The 15634-nt window shown below is 33.4% G+C and overlaps 2 protein-coding genes and 1 long non-coding RNA gene across 3 annotated transcripts; 1 reads left to right on the top strand and 2 right to left on the bottom strand.

Moving 5' to 3' along the window:
* Nucleotides 1–237: 237 nt before the first annotated feature.
* Nucleotides 238–5350, bottom strand: LOC123892844 (FT-interacting protein 3-like). Its single transcript, XM_045942723.1, has 2 exons — nt 5229–5350; nt 238–3444 (listed from the first exon to the last, which is right to left on the bottom strand). The coding sequence occupies exon 2, from the start codon at nt 3432–3434 to the stop codon at nt 399–401; it is 3036 nt and encodes a 1011-aa protein (XP_045798679.1). The 5' UTR covers nt 3435–3444; nt 5229–5350; the 3' UTR covers nt 238–398.
* A 4224-nt stretch (nt 5351–9574) lies between these two features.
* Nucleotides 9575–10728, bottom strand: LOC123892843. Its single transcript, XR_006803286.1, has 3 exons — nt 10336–10728; nt 10043–10099; nt 9575–9954 (listed from the first exon to the last, which is right to left on the bottom strand). It is a non-coding gene; the product is annotated as an uncharacterized LOC123892843 (long non-coding RNA).
* A 674-nt stretch (nt 10729–11402) lies between these two features.
* On the top strand, nt 11403–15083 carry LOC123892842 (probable acetyltransferase TAP2). Its single transcript, XM_045942722.1, has 8 exons — nt 11403–11546; nt 11632–11726; nt 11821–11881; nt 12609–12792; nt 13200–13299; nt 13433–13533; nt 14012–14105; nt 14764–15083. The coding sequence occupies exons 1-8, from the start codon at nt 11509–11511 to the stop codon at nt 14841–14843; spliced, it is 753 nt and encodes a 250-aa protein (XP_045798678.1). The 5' UTR covers nt 11403–11508; the 3' UTR covers nt 14844–15083.
* The last annotated feature ends 551 nt before the right edge of the window (nt 15084–15634 follow it).

Here is a 15634-nt window from a genome sequence, read left to right as displayed (position 1 = left end):
CAAAACTGCATTTAAGCCTAAGTTTTTTAAGGTAGTTTATGATAAAATCGCTTATAGAGATATAATTTTTGTTGGTGAAAATTTATGAAATACTAACATAAAAGTTTATTTATTTGCATAAACTATTTTTATAAGCTAAAAAATAAGTCAAATTCAAACGGGCCCGGTCGTCTCTTGCAAAAATAAAACGCTCAACAAAGATTTCAGGCTAGCAACAAGATGATTTGAGGCTTCTAATTTTCTTCCACTACAAGCCAAGTTTACAATCAAAATCAAAATATAACAGTAAAAATGTTACATTGCAATTTTCCACACAATGTATACATTTTTATATCCAAATGGTTCAAGTGACATCAAACAAAGCCATTGATTTTGTACAAACAAAAGGTTCAATTTAGTTACAACATACTATCAGTAAGAGCAGGTAACCTTCTGAAGAAATTAAGTGGTGCAGGTGGTAACTTACCCCTTAACTTAGGGTGCCTCATTAAGTAAAATCCAACTAAAAGAAAAACCAACTGAGAAGGTACCACATACAAAACTAATGCAGCCACCAAAGAAAACAACATGAATATAGTTGTTGCACGAGGGTCCCTCCAGTTTAGTAGTGCATGTAGCCTCTCACCTTGTGTTGCTATGTCTCCGACAACACTTTGAACCCTCCCCGCCAAACTCCTTAATCGATCGTACCTCCAACGAACTATATCCTGGCTTTTTTTGGTTGGAAATGGATCAAACTCTTCGTCGAACTCATCTGGATTTGTCTGGTCAGCACAAGAAAGTCTAGTGTCCATGTGAGGAGGGTATCTCGGGCGAAACCTCCACTTCCACATACCTATTATGAACATGTAGAGGAACATGGTTGGTAGAATGAGTCGTGGGAAACAAACAAGCATCATGTAAAGAATGTGGACTAATACTGTTGTGATAGAATTCTGCCATGTTGAAATTTCCATTAACCAACTTCCAACTGATATTAGTCCCGAAAAAACTGACTTCAGACGGGTTATATTTGCCTTGCTTTTTCTCATGCTCCATAGATGAGAGTCTGAATCAGACATGTACTCAACCACTTCTTTTCTAAGAGGTGGTTCTGTCCTACCAAGTCTAGCTGCAACAATAATCATAGCTTGGTATTTCAACTTTTCTTGTTCGAATATGTTGAGCGGTTTTGTATAGTGCATCTTCGGCAAATGAGGTTTGAAATACAAATTAATCATGTTGGTCATTGAGGTACATGAGAAACGGATGGCTAAATGAACCTCGCCCATCTTCTTGAGACCGGAATTTTGCAGCGACAATAATGGATAATTGTGTGTGTAAATGCGACCGGTTTCCAACGTTGAGAGCCTTATCCGAACCTTACCGATCTTTGAATCTTTGCTGTCATTTGAATCATTAAGCTGTCCATTGTCAAACACACCAAGGGTGAGAACTGTGGATGGATCGTAAACTTCCCAAGTGTACTGCTCGTTGAATTTCGGGTTTAGATTACCAACGACCGTTCGAGTTCGCACCCATTTGTGACCATATTTTGCCACACAGTATACATCAGAGATCCCTCTTCCATCTCTACTTTTGGTTGGTTGTACATCAGCATTCAAAATGCCAAGTTCCAATACACCAATTGGCTTCTTCCAAAGTTGTCTTGAAGTAGGCCTAAGATCACTACTGTAATAAGTTGATTCATCTAGCACATGGTATCCACCATCAAGATAGACACTAACATGAATTCGACTCGCAAACTTGTCTTTATCCTTTTCTTTCTTTTTCTTTTCTCCATCTTCCATTGCTGATGACATGGACTTTAAAAGTGGATACCACCGGGTACGGATAGTTCGATCGTCAGCGCGCTTGTCAACTGTGTTCAAAGGAATAATAACATTGCCAATAGTCTCATTCTTGTCTTCAACTGTAATGATCAAAGGTTCTTCAAAAGGTTCAGCAGCAACAAACAGCGTACCTTGATCCCACCGCGGGTTATTGACCCTTGATTGAACTGGTTTTGTCTTGAAAATCTGGTTACCATGTTGCAACTTAACATAAGCATCCGGAGCTCTAGACTTGTCGTCTGGTGAAACCAAGTCTTGCGCCTCAATCACTTTCACGCGTAGGTACCATAATCTCGGCGAAGTGTACACTTTGGACCGAATCTGAGTATAGTTAGCTGGAAAGCTTCCAGTAGGGGACATTGAATCAGAATGCCAAGCATCTGAAAAAGCCTCGTCAGCTTGTGTGCCTTTCCAGACAGCAAGCATTATCTCTCCAGTATTCATCATTTCGCCTTTTTTGTTCACAATTCTGTACCACTGAGGAGCCAAAGGGCTATCAGGCGGAACGCGCCTGGGAACATCATACAGATCAAACCTCACAGTTCCAACAAGATCATCAAGTATTGTGTCCTTGTCTTTGACAACAACTTCAAGAGTAGTTGCTTGTTGATTGTCCTTGGCAAATGCAAATACCTGGTTCCATTCAGGGCTTTGGTTTTTCTCAAAGTGTTTGGTAGTTCCTTTGAAGTTTCCAAGCCTTACCACCACATAGGGATCAAGGCTACCGGTCAAATCCATCCTTGGAAGGTCACGAGCTTTCACAACTCGTACGAAAAGGTACTCCATTGGTTCTACAAGGTCATAAGTGCTGCTAGGCGGTTTATTGCTCCCGCGAAGAATTCTTCCACCAACAACTTTTCCACCTCCAAGAGAAGGACTTGTCTCTTTTACTCCGTAGTCCATTGCAGACGCTGCTGCGCCTCCTGCAAACGCTTTAACAACTTTTGGAGCAGACTGTCCAGATTTCATCTCATGCATCCCAAATGTTACATTTGATTTCTTTTCCTTTCCATCATTTGATTTAGGAAGGTTGTGAAATGTGTGCACTGACTCATTTTTCTTTTTAAACACATTGTTGAGGATTTGATTTGTAAATGACGCCGGTATTTGATCTTGTGCAAGACTTTCATCTGTACTATTGATTACATTGTTGACAAAGGGTTCTTGCATAGCAGGTAGAGGATTTGAGGCTCTTAAAGAAGGGTCATCTATAATGAATACCTTCAAACCAAGTTCACCTTTCGTGCGCGAAAAAATGCCTTTCTTTTCAAGAGGATAGTGTAATACAACAGCGTCAGAATACGGAACAAATGAGGTTCCGGTAAGCCTAACCTTACCAAGAGGGATTTTGGAGGCATTGCTTTTGTTGTTATAGTGGTAAATACAAGCATCAAGATTGAGGTTTGGTAACTTGCTTGGATCAGTAATGTTGAAGTAAAAAATCTCATTCCAAATTGGACTAAGATCTTTATCTTTAGTTGTTGTACGAAATTTCTGATCATCAAATTCAAGTTCTACAAAAGTAGTAGATGATCCTTGTCCATCTTTGGCCACAAGGTCATGAGCACCAATAACTTCAATACCTAGCTTGAGACTGTTCATCTAAAAGTACCTTCAAATAAAAAAGAAATAAATAACCTTCAAGATTAATAAATATTGTATCAAATATAAATTTCATTAACCTTGTAATAATAATATACTATAAGACGGGAAAATTAACAGCCTAGTTGTTACAATTGGTTTATGCTTTCCCATTAATAAAGTCAAATGTATTCTAGCTACTTTGTGACACATAACAAGAAGATAAAGTTGTAACATATATATAGTTGATCAACAGAAAAAGATAGAATTCATAACATAATACAATAGTTATGATATAAGTAAGACTTAAATGCAGTTTTGGTCCCCAAAGTTTCACAATTGCTTGATTTTGGCCCTTTAGGTTTCAATTGCTCGATTTTAATCCTCTTAAGTTTCACAATTGCTCGATTTTAGCCCTCCAAGTTTCAATTGCTCCATTTTGGCCCTCCAAGTTTACGCGTGTGGATTTCCTGCTGTCAATATTGACGCAGTTTTCACGCGGTAATCATTTATGACCGTTCGATCTGACATGTATGGCTGTGATTGTTTTCACTGATTTTATTACTTTATCAATTTAAACCGTTTGATCAACAGTCAACGGCTGAGATCGAAAACCGCGTGAAAACTGCGTGCTTTTCAACTGTAGCCAATCTCAATCCCAAGTTTACCCCCTTTTGCATTTGCTAGCCCCCGTTGAATATTTTGATTAAAAATTGGTTATGTGACATTTTAAAATTAAATATGTATAAACATTTTATTAAAAAAAATAATTTTTAATACTTTTTATGAAAGCAAATATTTGTATTTTTTATAATTAAAACATTTTTTAACATTTTTTTAAAAAAAAGTCAACGGGGCTAGCAAATGCAAAAAAGGGCGTAAACTTTGGGGGCCAAAACCGAGCAATTGAAACCTGGAGAGCTAAAATCGAGCAATTGTGAAACTTAGGGGTTAAAATCAAGCAATTGAAATGTGGGGGCCAAAATCAAGCAATTGTGAAATTTGGGGGGCCAAAACTGCATTTAAGCCTATAAGTAAACATGATATTTGCTTAATATAACATATATGTTCATTGTTTGACTTATTACATGAAGGCATGTAAAAGTAATAATCTGAAATCTTTTGAGATGCATAATTTACACCAGTTTATTTCATCCAAAATGAATCTTCTATATAAAAAATAAAATAACATATTTTGTGAATTTTTATTACTTCAAGCACAAGTAATACCTCAAGCACAAGCAATAAAAAAGATTTGAGAACATAAAATTGGACCAAAAAGCAACCAATCCTAAAACTCTCTCTTAGTAACCAAAAGGCAAGACAAGAATATAAAATAAAAAGAAAAAAAAATCCTTTTTTACACACTAAAAAGTGAAATACATATTTGGGAACAAGGAATAAAAAAAAAAAATCCTTGTGCTCTGCCCTTGATACAGGGGAATATTGTGATTTGTGAGAATGATGTTCAGATAATAAAAAGCATAGAAAAAAATATCAAAAGTATAATAAGGATTACCAAGAACTCATGTTATTTTAATTTTCAAAGCAAAGGTGCTAAACTAGTACAAGTAAATTAGTAATTTGTGTGGGTTTGTGTTGAAAACTTCTTAAATTCTCTTCCAAAGACTCAAACTTAATTTGAAGACAATATATACAATACAACAAGAACTCAAAAGCCAAACATATTTTAGCTTAATATTAGAAATAAAAGTCAACTAAAAATCATGAAAATAGTACACATAACCACAAAAAAAAAGTGACGAATAAGTTGAAAATGATGAAGATGATAGTAATAAGGAAGATGTAAGGTACCTGTGTGTTTTGAGCTAGGGAGTATATTAGAGAGAGAGAGAGAGAGAGAGAGAGGGAATGTGTAACGTAGAAAATAAGTTACTAAATAAGAAGGGGAATGAGGAAGAAATTAAAAGGATTGGGTTGTTGTTTCTGGGATGGTTCTCAAAGAGAAAGAGTCATTGAAAATGAGTGAAAATGACATAGTTTGACTTCCCATTTTCATATTACTCCCTCCGTGTGAAAATAATTGTCACAATTTTAATGTGTGGATTATTCATACAAGCTATTTTTATCATATTCTTTATTAATGTATAAAGATAAATATTAACGTGTGAAATTTTAACGTGTGCATTATTCGTACAAGCTACTCTCGATGAGTACTATTAAAATATCAAGTTTTCATAATTTTTAATAATACATGACTAAAAATATTAATAATCAAAATTATATACTAGCAAGTGTACTGTAGTCAAATGCGATAATTACTATTTTGGAACGGAGACAGTAATATTTTGCTGAGAGAGATTAATTAAAATTTGTACTAGTACGTTTTTGTTGTTGAGAGAATAATGACATGAGTCCTAATGACATTGTGTTTCTCTCCCTAGACTAAGACAAGACGACAGTACAACAACCTTGGTCTTAGCTCCACTTTTTGTCTCGTTTTTAACCGCGTTAAAATTAGGGATGTCAATTTGATCCATATCCAGAGGGTACCCGTAAAAATTACCCATAACGGGTAGGGTAAAAACCCGCATTTTGGGTACGGACACGGGTATGGGTAATTACCCGCAAAAATGAACGGGTATGGGTGCGGGTACGAGTACCTTAGTACCCACCCCGCCCCATACCCGCATAATATATATTTATTTATTTTATTTATATTATTATATTATAATATATGTAAATCAATTTAAAACAATACAACTCTACTAAACTATTACATATTTTTAATAAAAATATTTATTTATAACATAATATAAAAATAATGTGAATATTTAACATAAATATGAACTTTAACATAAAGTTAGTAATAATTTTGTTTATAATTTTCATTAGTCAATATTAAAATCTTTGAAATTTTTTTAATTCTATTAAAATTATATGATATTTTATAATTGATCAATTTATTTTTAGTAAAAATGCGGGTAACGGGTACGAGTATGGGTACCTAGGTACACATAGGGTATGGGGACGGGGGCAAAACTTGTTACCCACGCGGGTATGGGGATGGGTACGGGTATTTTTTCAATCTGCGGGTATGGGGATGGGTACTATAGTACCCTACTCATACCCTACCCATTGTCATCCCTAGTTAAAATGCCCTCCCTAGCTCCCCCCATGGAGCAGCACATATTTTTGTTTGCCGCTAATCTTAAATATAAGAAAAAATTTACTTATTAAATTAATAGAAAATTTAATGTATTTGGTTTATAATAATGTTTGGTACATTAGATTCTCAAATACATCCCTTAGATTGGGATAATAATTGATTTTGTATAATAATTGATTTTATGAAATTCATTTTTTGGCTAAACATTTTTTTTTTGAAAGGGAGTTAAAATTAGTGAATGTTTTGGTTTTGCATGGAGAAAAATTTGATTTTGAATTAATTTGTTTTGTAAAATTAATTTTAATTAAAAAATTAAATTAAGGGAAAAATGATTTATACATATTAATATATTCATATAAAAGTGAGTTAAATAGTAAATTTAAGTGTAACACAATTTCTAATTTGAAGTAGAATAAATTCTAAAGACAAAACTAACTCTACTCTAACAAAATCAAATATATCAAAATTAATTTTAAACAACCTCCTATACACTAATCTGGAGGAGTATCTCAATATAATATTGTCAAAAAATAAACTATAAAGTTAGGTAACATTTTTTTAGTCAAGTTATTTGAGAAGTCAATGTACTCATTCATTGTCCTTCTCCTTGTCAATAAACTATAAAGTTAGGTAACAATTTTTTTTGGTCAAGTTATTTGAAAATTCAATGTTCTCATCCATTGGGATTTGGGTTCAGTGCAGTCATGAATTTAGTGACTGCAGTGCAGTCGGCTACGTCCAGTCCGTCTGATCAAGATCAGACAATCCAAAGTTTAAGATCAGATTTTATAATTAAAATCTGATCTTAAAATCTGAGCCGTCTGATCTTGATCGGACGGTCCAAACTTAGTGACTGCAGTGCAGTCAACTGCACATAATCCAAATCTCATCCATTGTCCTTCTCCTTGTCTTTTTGCTTACAAGACTGACTATACATTAAATTTACGCGAAATGCATTCAGAAATCTTTGTTTTTGCATTCGTAAAAATCAAGTTCTTTAATATTTCTTTAAATTTTGTAAAGTAATAATCCTTCCGTCCCAAAACTTTAGTCTTTTTAGAATTTTGAATGGAGATTAAGAAATGATAATTTTTACCCTTACTTTATTAAGAAAGAGAAAATATATTTAATTAATGTTTTAACTTTTGTAAAGATACAAATGGTAAAGTAACCATAAATGTGCATTGGTTTCTTAAAATAACTAAAGTTTTGTGACAAAATTAAAAAGCTAAAAAGAATAAAAATTTGGAACGGAGGGAGTAGTTAGGTTATTTAAGTTTTTTAGGTAATAAATAGATCTTTTAAGTTTTTAATTTTTTGCATCGTTACCTTTCAGTTATTCTCCATTACAAAAATTTGTGTACCATTATCTTTCTAGTTATTTTATTGTAATGTTGACTTTTTACTATTGTGCATATTTTGATGAAAAAGACACATATTTTGGAGGAGATTAACCGAAAGAACCTAATTATTACAAACGGAAAACTTAAAGAATCTATTCATTAATTAAAAAATTTAAAGGACCTTTAGTCTTAAATTTATGGTGTAGAAGTGAGACATGCCTTTTATTTTATACAATTTTTTTACTTTTATTATTAAATTAATAAATCTCACCATTGAATCAAATGAAATACGATGTGACATATTGATCTAATAGTTAACTTTATTAATTATGTTAAGGAATTCAACATCGCTTGCGAGATGACCTTATGTATTTATAAAGTAAAGGCAATTCCGACTTTAATTATAAACAGTTTTATAAAAATAAGTTAGACTTAATATAAAATTCTATGATGGTATTAGTTTTCTTCTAACCATTAACAATCTTAAAAAACTCGTGATCATTTTCTTGTTGGTACCATTATGAAGATCAAGGAAGAGGGATCTTTTGTCTTAAACGATGACTTTGCACAAAAATATTTGCAAGTCGTCATGCAGTTCTTGAGAGTTTAAGCTTTTTTAATTAATCTATTATTGCACCAACCATGCATATGGGTGAAATTATAGTATAAACTTTATAGTCAACTCATCCTCTATATTATATAAGCTTAGCATTTGTTTTTGGCCTGATTTGAATTTTAAGATGTAGAGTATATGACTAGTATTTATTGTAAAAAAATTTGGTCATGCTAACTAGTGCAGGACACTACTATATCAAAACAAAGTAACTTTTGTATTGTATTGAAAATAGTGTTCTTTACATTTCTAAAAGGTTAATTATAGAAGTTTCATGATCATTTTACCATATTTGGTTCCTTAACTAGTGCCTGTCTGGGCACTAGTTAGCATTTTTTTTTTAATTGGATTGAGAACATCCTAACATTATCAGATATCCCAACTAAATTGACATCCCTAATCACTCTCATCTTCTGTAACACACTAACACCTTAATTTTTAACCATAAAAGTTGTGATTTTTTATCTTAAAAATATTGTCGACGGTCATTAGAATTTATGATAATTTTAAGCATTAGTCGACTACTTATAAAATGGTTCACCGTAGCACTAACAGTTTTTTAGAATGAAAAGCATATTATTTCATATTGAATTGTACATGGAATTGGATTAGGTGCATTCGAATTTTTCGTGCAGTCACTTTATAGCCGTCCGACCGTGATCGGACGATTTACATAAATACGGTTAAAAAATAAAGTTTTCAAATTATGATCGGACGACTATAAAGTGACCGACCGTACGACTGCACGGAAAATTTGACTTCACGAGTTTCAACTTTCAAGTAGCTGCTGTTGTTTTTATTTTTTGTTTACAATGGAATTGAGGATCGAACTCAAAACTTCCGGCATACTACCCAAATTCAAGGTTAGATTTTTTTATAATCCAGAGAATCATATGCCAGTAGAAAGAATGGGCGATGGCATGAAGGAAGGTCCGTGTGATATTTTTATTGAAAGAAAGGGGAGAGATCCGTTAACTTCACGAGTAACTTAATAGAGTTACGCTAAATCACGTCCCTCCATTTCATTTTAATCAAACGGTACAAATTATTTACTAATTAATTTATTCTGGTGAGCCCTAAATCATGTTCTCGTGTGCAATTTCTCTAGTCTGCCATTGTTTTGATTTCCCCCATCGACAAAAAAAATCATTGCTCACATGATTTCACTCCCTCAGTCTCGCTTGGTGGTAGTCAATCTCACCTCTATAATGAAGTTGGCACAGTCAGACATATTTCATGCAATCTAAGATACTTATTTCTCTAAAACATGTGTTTAGGAGAGTATAATGACCTCTGCTTGTAGGTGTTGACTTCAACAAATGCTTCACATCAAGTATGCCATTTCCAAATCAGCCTTCACTTAATTTCAAATCCCTGTCTCCTCAGGTTTGTGTTTTCCAACTGGTTTTTTACTGCTGCTGCTACCACCACCATCAATCTTTTCCCCAAATCCTCCTTGAATGATAATGGTATACAGATATAAGGAATAATAAAGCAAATGTTATACAAACAAACAAACAAATAAATGATAGTAACAAGTTACCTCTTCAAGGTTCATGTTTCTCATCTTGTTTCTTCTTGTACATCTTTCCCATTGCTGCTAAAAAATATGGAAAGAGAGAAAATGTAAGGCGAAAAAGCCACAAACTAAAACAAAATTCGAAAGTACAAAACTCAATCAGAAGAGTAAATAGCTCAAATGGAAGATTTAAAAGCTTGAGCCCCTTCATAGAAGCACTACAACAAAATCATAATCATCCGGACATTCATGTTGATTCTGCCAATCCATATTTATGAACATATGAGCAAAATACATCAGGTGATAATTTATGTTACCTAAGTTTAAGTAAACATCATTTACTACATAAGATCTGAACTCTGAAATGAAAACAAGTTCCAGGCTAAAAAAATTGTAATGTGTTCAGCACACATCCAGGAACCAGCACAGCCACACCAATTTTCACAGGTTTAGAGATTAATATTAAGAAAGTCCAAATTGTTTGAATCAAAGTAAACATATCCTTTTTTCTAAATTATTAGCAGGGGCCACCAATTGGCAGAGTTAGAAAAAACAACATGCCAAATGCTTTACATCAGCTAATATTGTGGTTTTCAACTTAAATAGTTCTTTCAATTATATAGGAAATAGTAAGGAACAAGACACAGATAGACCAATATTTGAGAGCTTGGTTCCCTGCATCCTAATCCTAATCCTAATCCTAATTGTCTAACACTCACAACTTCAGGTTTCCACTTTTTACCCTACACACAACTTCCTAATTTTAGAGCATCAACAGTTGAATTTAATCACCACATATTCAAGATGTGCTTAACTAAGGAATAAAAGATGCAACAACATCAACAGTTGAATTTAATCACCATATATTCAAATCATAATTAAAACATTTTCTTTTGGTCTTCAACCACCACCGTAATAATCTTTTTACCTTGTCAAAAAACATGTCTCCACCGAAAAATCTTTATGAGCAAAAATTCTATTGTTTCTCTCTTTTTAGAGAATTCAACAACAAGTCAACCAAACCACTTGTAAACCTGGCTGAACCTCTCTACGAAAAACATAAGCATTACAAAATTGTGAAGCGTGGTCACCAACAACATTTGATAATGGACCATATACACCTAACCGATGATGAATTTTATTCTTGAGAAAATGAGAAAAATTACAACAAAAAATGGTTGGAAGTTCCCTATTTTAAAAATCAATTTTTTAATCCACTATTTTAATTTTTTTAAAATAAATACTCTTTGTTTTTGTTTTTGTTTTTGTCAAAGTGATAACTTATGGGTCATTGCTTCAATACCTTTGAAAAATGGGCCAGCCCAAAAAGAATTAAACCCAGTTTGGAATGCAATGGCAAAAAAGGAAAGAAAAAGAAAAATGTGGCAGATGAATGAGACATTGATTTCATGCATCATCATCAGTGTTTGGTTTGAGATAGTCACACAGTCACATATCATCATCCAATACAATTATCCAATATTCTCAGAATGCTAACTCTCAATCTCAATGCTCTTCCTTCTTCTTCGTTAGTTCTCTTTCTCTATCTCTTGTTTTACTCTCTCTCTCTTTCTCACTTTTGTTTATTATTGTTTTGCTATGTGTTGTTGCAGGTTCAAAATTGTACCTTTTCATGCCAATTATCCACTCTATACTCAAACTCAGTTATTAATTCCCACTAATCTTAATTACCCTTTTACTAATACAGGTTAAAAATCTAAAATTTCTCACTCTATTTCTTAATGCTTTTGTTAATTTACTCTCATAATTTATGTGTTGTTTGCTTTCTCTTTTGGTTTCAGCAACCAGAAAGTTCAAGACTTTTCAGCTCAAGGCTGGATTTTGGGAATCAATTAAATCTGGGTACGTTTCAAATTTTATTATTCAATTTGGTAATTTTAAGGAATTAAAAAGGGTACTAGAGTTGTATAATTGTATTGTACACAGAACACAAATCTTATGTTTATACAAATGTTACCATGTTATGTATGAAGAAATTGTCAAATAACCGATTATCCCAAAAGCTTAATTTGTTAGGATAGAGCCACATCAATGATTTTATATTATTTCTAACACGCCCCCTCACGCAAGAGCCCACTTGGGCTTGAAGCGTGGATAATGCATAGGCCCACCTATCATATGCTTAAATTCCACTTTTTTAATTAGAAAGTGAGGGGAGCACGGATTGAACTCTAGACCACTTAGTCAAATAACCGATTATCGCAAAAGCTTCAGCTGTTAGGATAGAGCCACAATAAGTGGTTTTATATTATTTCTAAAAAAAATAGTTAGCTACAAAATTTATACATAAAATGTTTTCATATATGTTCCCAAGAACTCGAGTTTGAATCCTGTTTGGAATAAATCATTTGTTAAATTTTACTTAGCTCTTGGCCAAACTTCGGATTACTAGACCCCTTTTCTTAAGAACAAAAAGTTTATGATTATGTTCCCCGTTGTTGAAATCTAAGACTGTCATTAAAAAAATTAAAAATAGCCAAGATAACCCGGGTTGTATGACTGGCATTCACATGTTATGATCTGTGTGTCTCTTATACTGAGAATGCCCTTGACTTTTCCCCCCTTTCAGGATGAGAAAGAATAACACCACGCAGGTCATTGATCCGGAGTCAACAGATGAAGAAGACGAAGAACCTCTACCTCAAGAGTTTGTGCTTGTTGAAAAGACTGAACCTGATGGAACAATTGAACAAATAATATTCTCGTCGGGTGGAGATATTGATGTTTATGATCTTCAAGCCCTCTGCGACAAGGTGTGTATCTAATATCTGTTTATGTTGTGTATCGATGTTTCTGTTGTAACTGTAAGGCTGTAATTATGTATATGCTAGTTTTGAAATTACTTTTCAGACACAAAACCATGCGCATGCACTCACTTCGTGTTTGAGGAACTTGTGCCACCACATTAAGAACTTATTTCTTTATTTAAACTTTTTATTTATATTGATCAATTTCTTTATCCTTATTTTTGTTCCTTAACAACATTAATGACTCCATTATTTATCTACATTAATCATGACAAAAGTTTCCTTCCGTATAGTTTACTTATTCTCCAGAACTTACATTTTTTAACATTATACTTTGCAGATTCAGTGTACCATCGTACCATTTATTTTATAAAACTTGTCCTTCGTTAATAAATAGTTCATCTCTTTAACAGGTAGGGTGGCCTCGTAGGCCATTGGCAAAATTAGCCGCTGCTTTGAAAAATAGCTATATGGTGGCCTGTTTGTATTCTGTACGAAAGTCACCAGGGTCAGGTAAAAACAGCATGACATACTGTGTCCTGTGATTAAATTAATTAGTGGGCTGGTTAAGCTTTTTCCTTATACTTGTAGCTACCTAAACCTATTTGATGAACATCTTAGTGTACTTGGCGAAGTTATTTGACAGAGGGGAATGAACAAAAGTTATTAATCGGCATGGCTCGTGCTACATCAGACCATGCCTTCAATGCGACAATTTGGGATGTTCTCGTTGATCCTGGCTACCAGGTATTTTTGTCAACCGAACATGTATTTTGAATACAAACTTCGGTGCAAGTTACTCAAAGAGTTCGCTTCTAAAACTAGAATAAAGTTCATGCACAATATAGTTTTTTTCTCTCTCTAGTGTATTAATCGTGCTAATGATTGAACCGGAATTGAATTAATGGTCTATCTTCATTTGTATGGTGGTACTAGAAGATGTTTTTTCTCACAGTTACATCAAAAGAAATTTGTTTTGAGATTAAAAGATATCATTAAATTTTTTTTTCTGCTCAAATAAAAATGTTTAATTGAATGTTAATCTCTTGTTTAGATAATTTAACTACATTGTATGAATTTTCAAAATACATTAGGCATTTTTGGATTCAGGAATACTGCCAAATTATTTTATGCTCAAGTCCCTCCTTTTGTCATGTTCCAATGTAAGCATAAATTATGGTTCATATGGACTGAAGTACTTTTTGATTTCGTTTTGATTGTATAGGGCCAAGGTCTTGGTAAAACTCTTGTAGAGAAACTGATTCGAGCTCTTTTGCAAAGGGACATTGGTAATATAACTTTGTTTGCAGATAGTAAAGGTATAACAATATCGACACACTTTATGCCTTTCATGTTCAATTTTTTTTATTTTAATTGCATAATCCAGTGAAGAGCGTCGAAGTTGGTTGGTCTGTTTGTACAATATTACTGGCAATATTGTGGACTTGTGCTATGCATTCTATGGTTTCCGTTATAAAAATGAAAAGCAATGCCATAAATTTCAAGGGCCTCATTATAGAGCTTTCATCTAAGACTGTCCTCCCTAATTTAACTTCCTTCATAGTGTTCTTTGGATAAACAGCTTGATTTAGTGTTTATAGCAGTAATGCCTATGTATAAGCTATTTTTATAACAAAAGATAAAATAAAGCCAAACTGTTTTTATATAAGCTATAAATTGTTTTCATAAACTATCTTGGAGTACTTATGGAAATAAATTGAAAGCAAGTTATGGACATATTATAAGCTGTTTCCGTAAATTCTCCCAAACAGTATCACACGTTGTATAATAAAGGATAATCTTGACCAATGCTAATCTTCCGGTCCAAACTAATGCTACAGCATTCTCTTCTTATAATTGCCTTATCTTAGTAAGGAATGTAGTTGTTAGTATAAGCTTGAATTTGCATGCTCTTTTCATGGTTTATGTAAAATAGAAATTCAAGTGTCACTCATTGTTTTTACATGTTGAATGCAGTTGTGGAATTTTATCGCAATTTAGGTTTTGAAGCTGATCCGGAGGGCATAAAAGGGATGTTCTGGTACCCAAATCAATGACTGCAACCTTGCAAAAGTTCATTCTTCCTGCTTCTGTTACATTGTTTAACATTGCAACCTGAAAGTATAAAGATTGGACATCAATCCTGTAATTATTGTGTTAGATGGTAGCAAGATATTCTTTACCGCCAATGTTTTACTACTTTCTGAAACAGATAATGGTGAGACTTTGGTTAAAGAATCAGTGTACTATTGAGTTATGCTTTTTTATTTTTATAAAGAATGGTCATCTTGGATGAATGGTTAAAGAACCTGAAAGTAGTATTGGTTTGCCTAGTATTATGGTTTGGGCCCTTATGGGCCTCGGTGCCTCTGGTCCTTTGCTGTAGTCTCTGCTTGAGAGTGTTGTAAAAGATTGACCTAATCACAATATTCAACCATATATTAATTTAAGTAATTCAACAAATATTATAGAGAATAAATTAAAATAGAGTTCATAGGAACTTATCTCTTGTGGGTGTAGTAGTTTGATGTCATTCGCATAGTAAACAACCACATAATCATAAACCTGCAAAATAGTGAAGCATAAGTAATACCTGAGGCGTGCTGATCGCATTGTCCTTAAGGATTTATCCGCCTCATAAGCGCAAATCCCCCAGGATTCAACAGGTCCTTCTCAGATATAAATTATATCTGAGGAAACAGAACTAGCAAGAATTAATTAAACACGGTGATGTAATCCAGGAAGATAACTCAATTTATGAGGGAAGGTAATATTGATTTATACTTTAAAACTCTATGTGCCCAAAAAATAAGCACTAGCCTCCACCTTTTTTCATCTCACGTCTATA

Source organism: Trifolium pratense, linkage group LG6 (assembly GCF_020283565.1).
Source record: "Trifolium pratense cultivar HEN17-A07 linkage group LG6, ARS_RC_1.1, whole genome shotgun sequence".
NCBI lineage: Eukaryota > Viridiplantae > Streptophyta > Magnoliopsida > Fabales > Fabaceae > Trifolium > Trifolium pratense.
The sequence above is the reverse complement of the archived record's forward strand: the minus strand, read 5'-3'. Positions and strand labels throughout refer to the sequence as shown.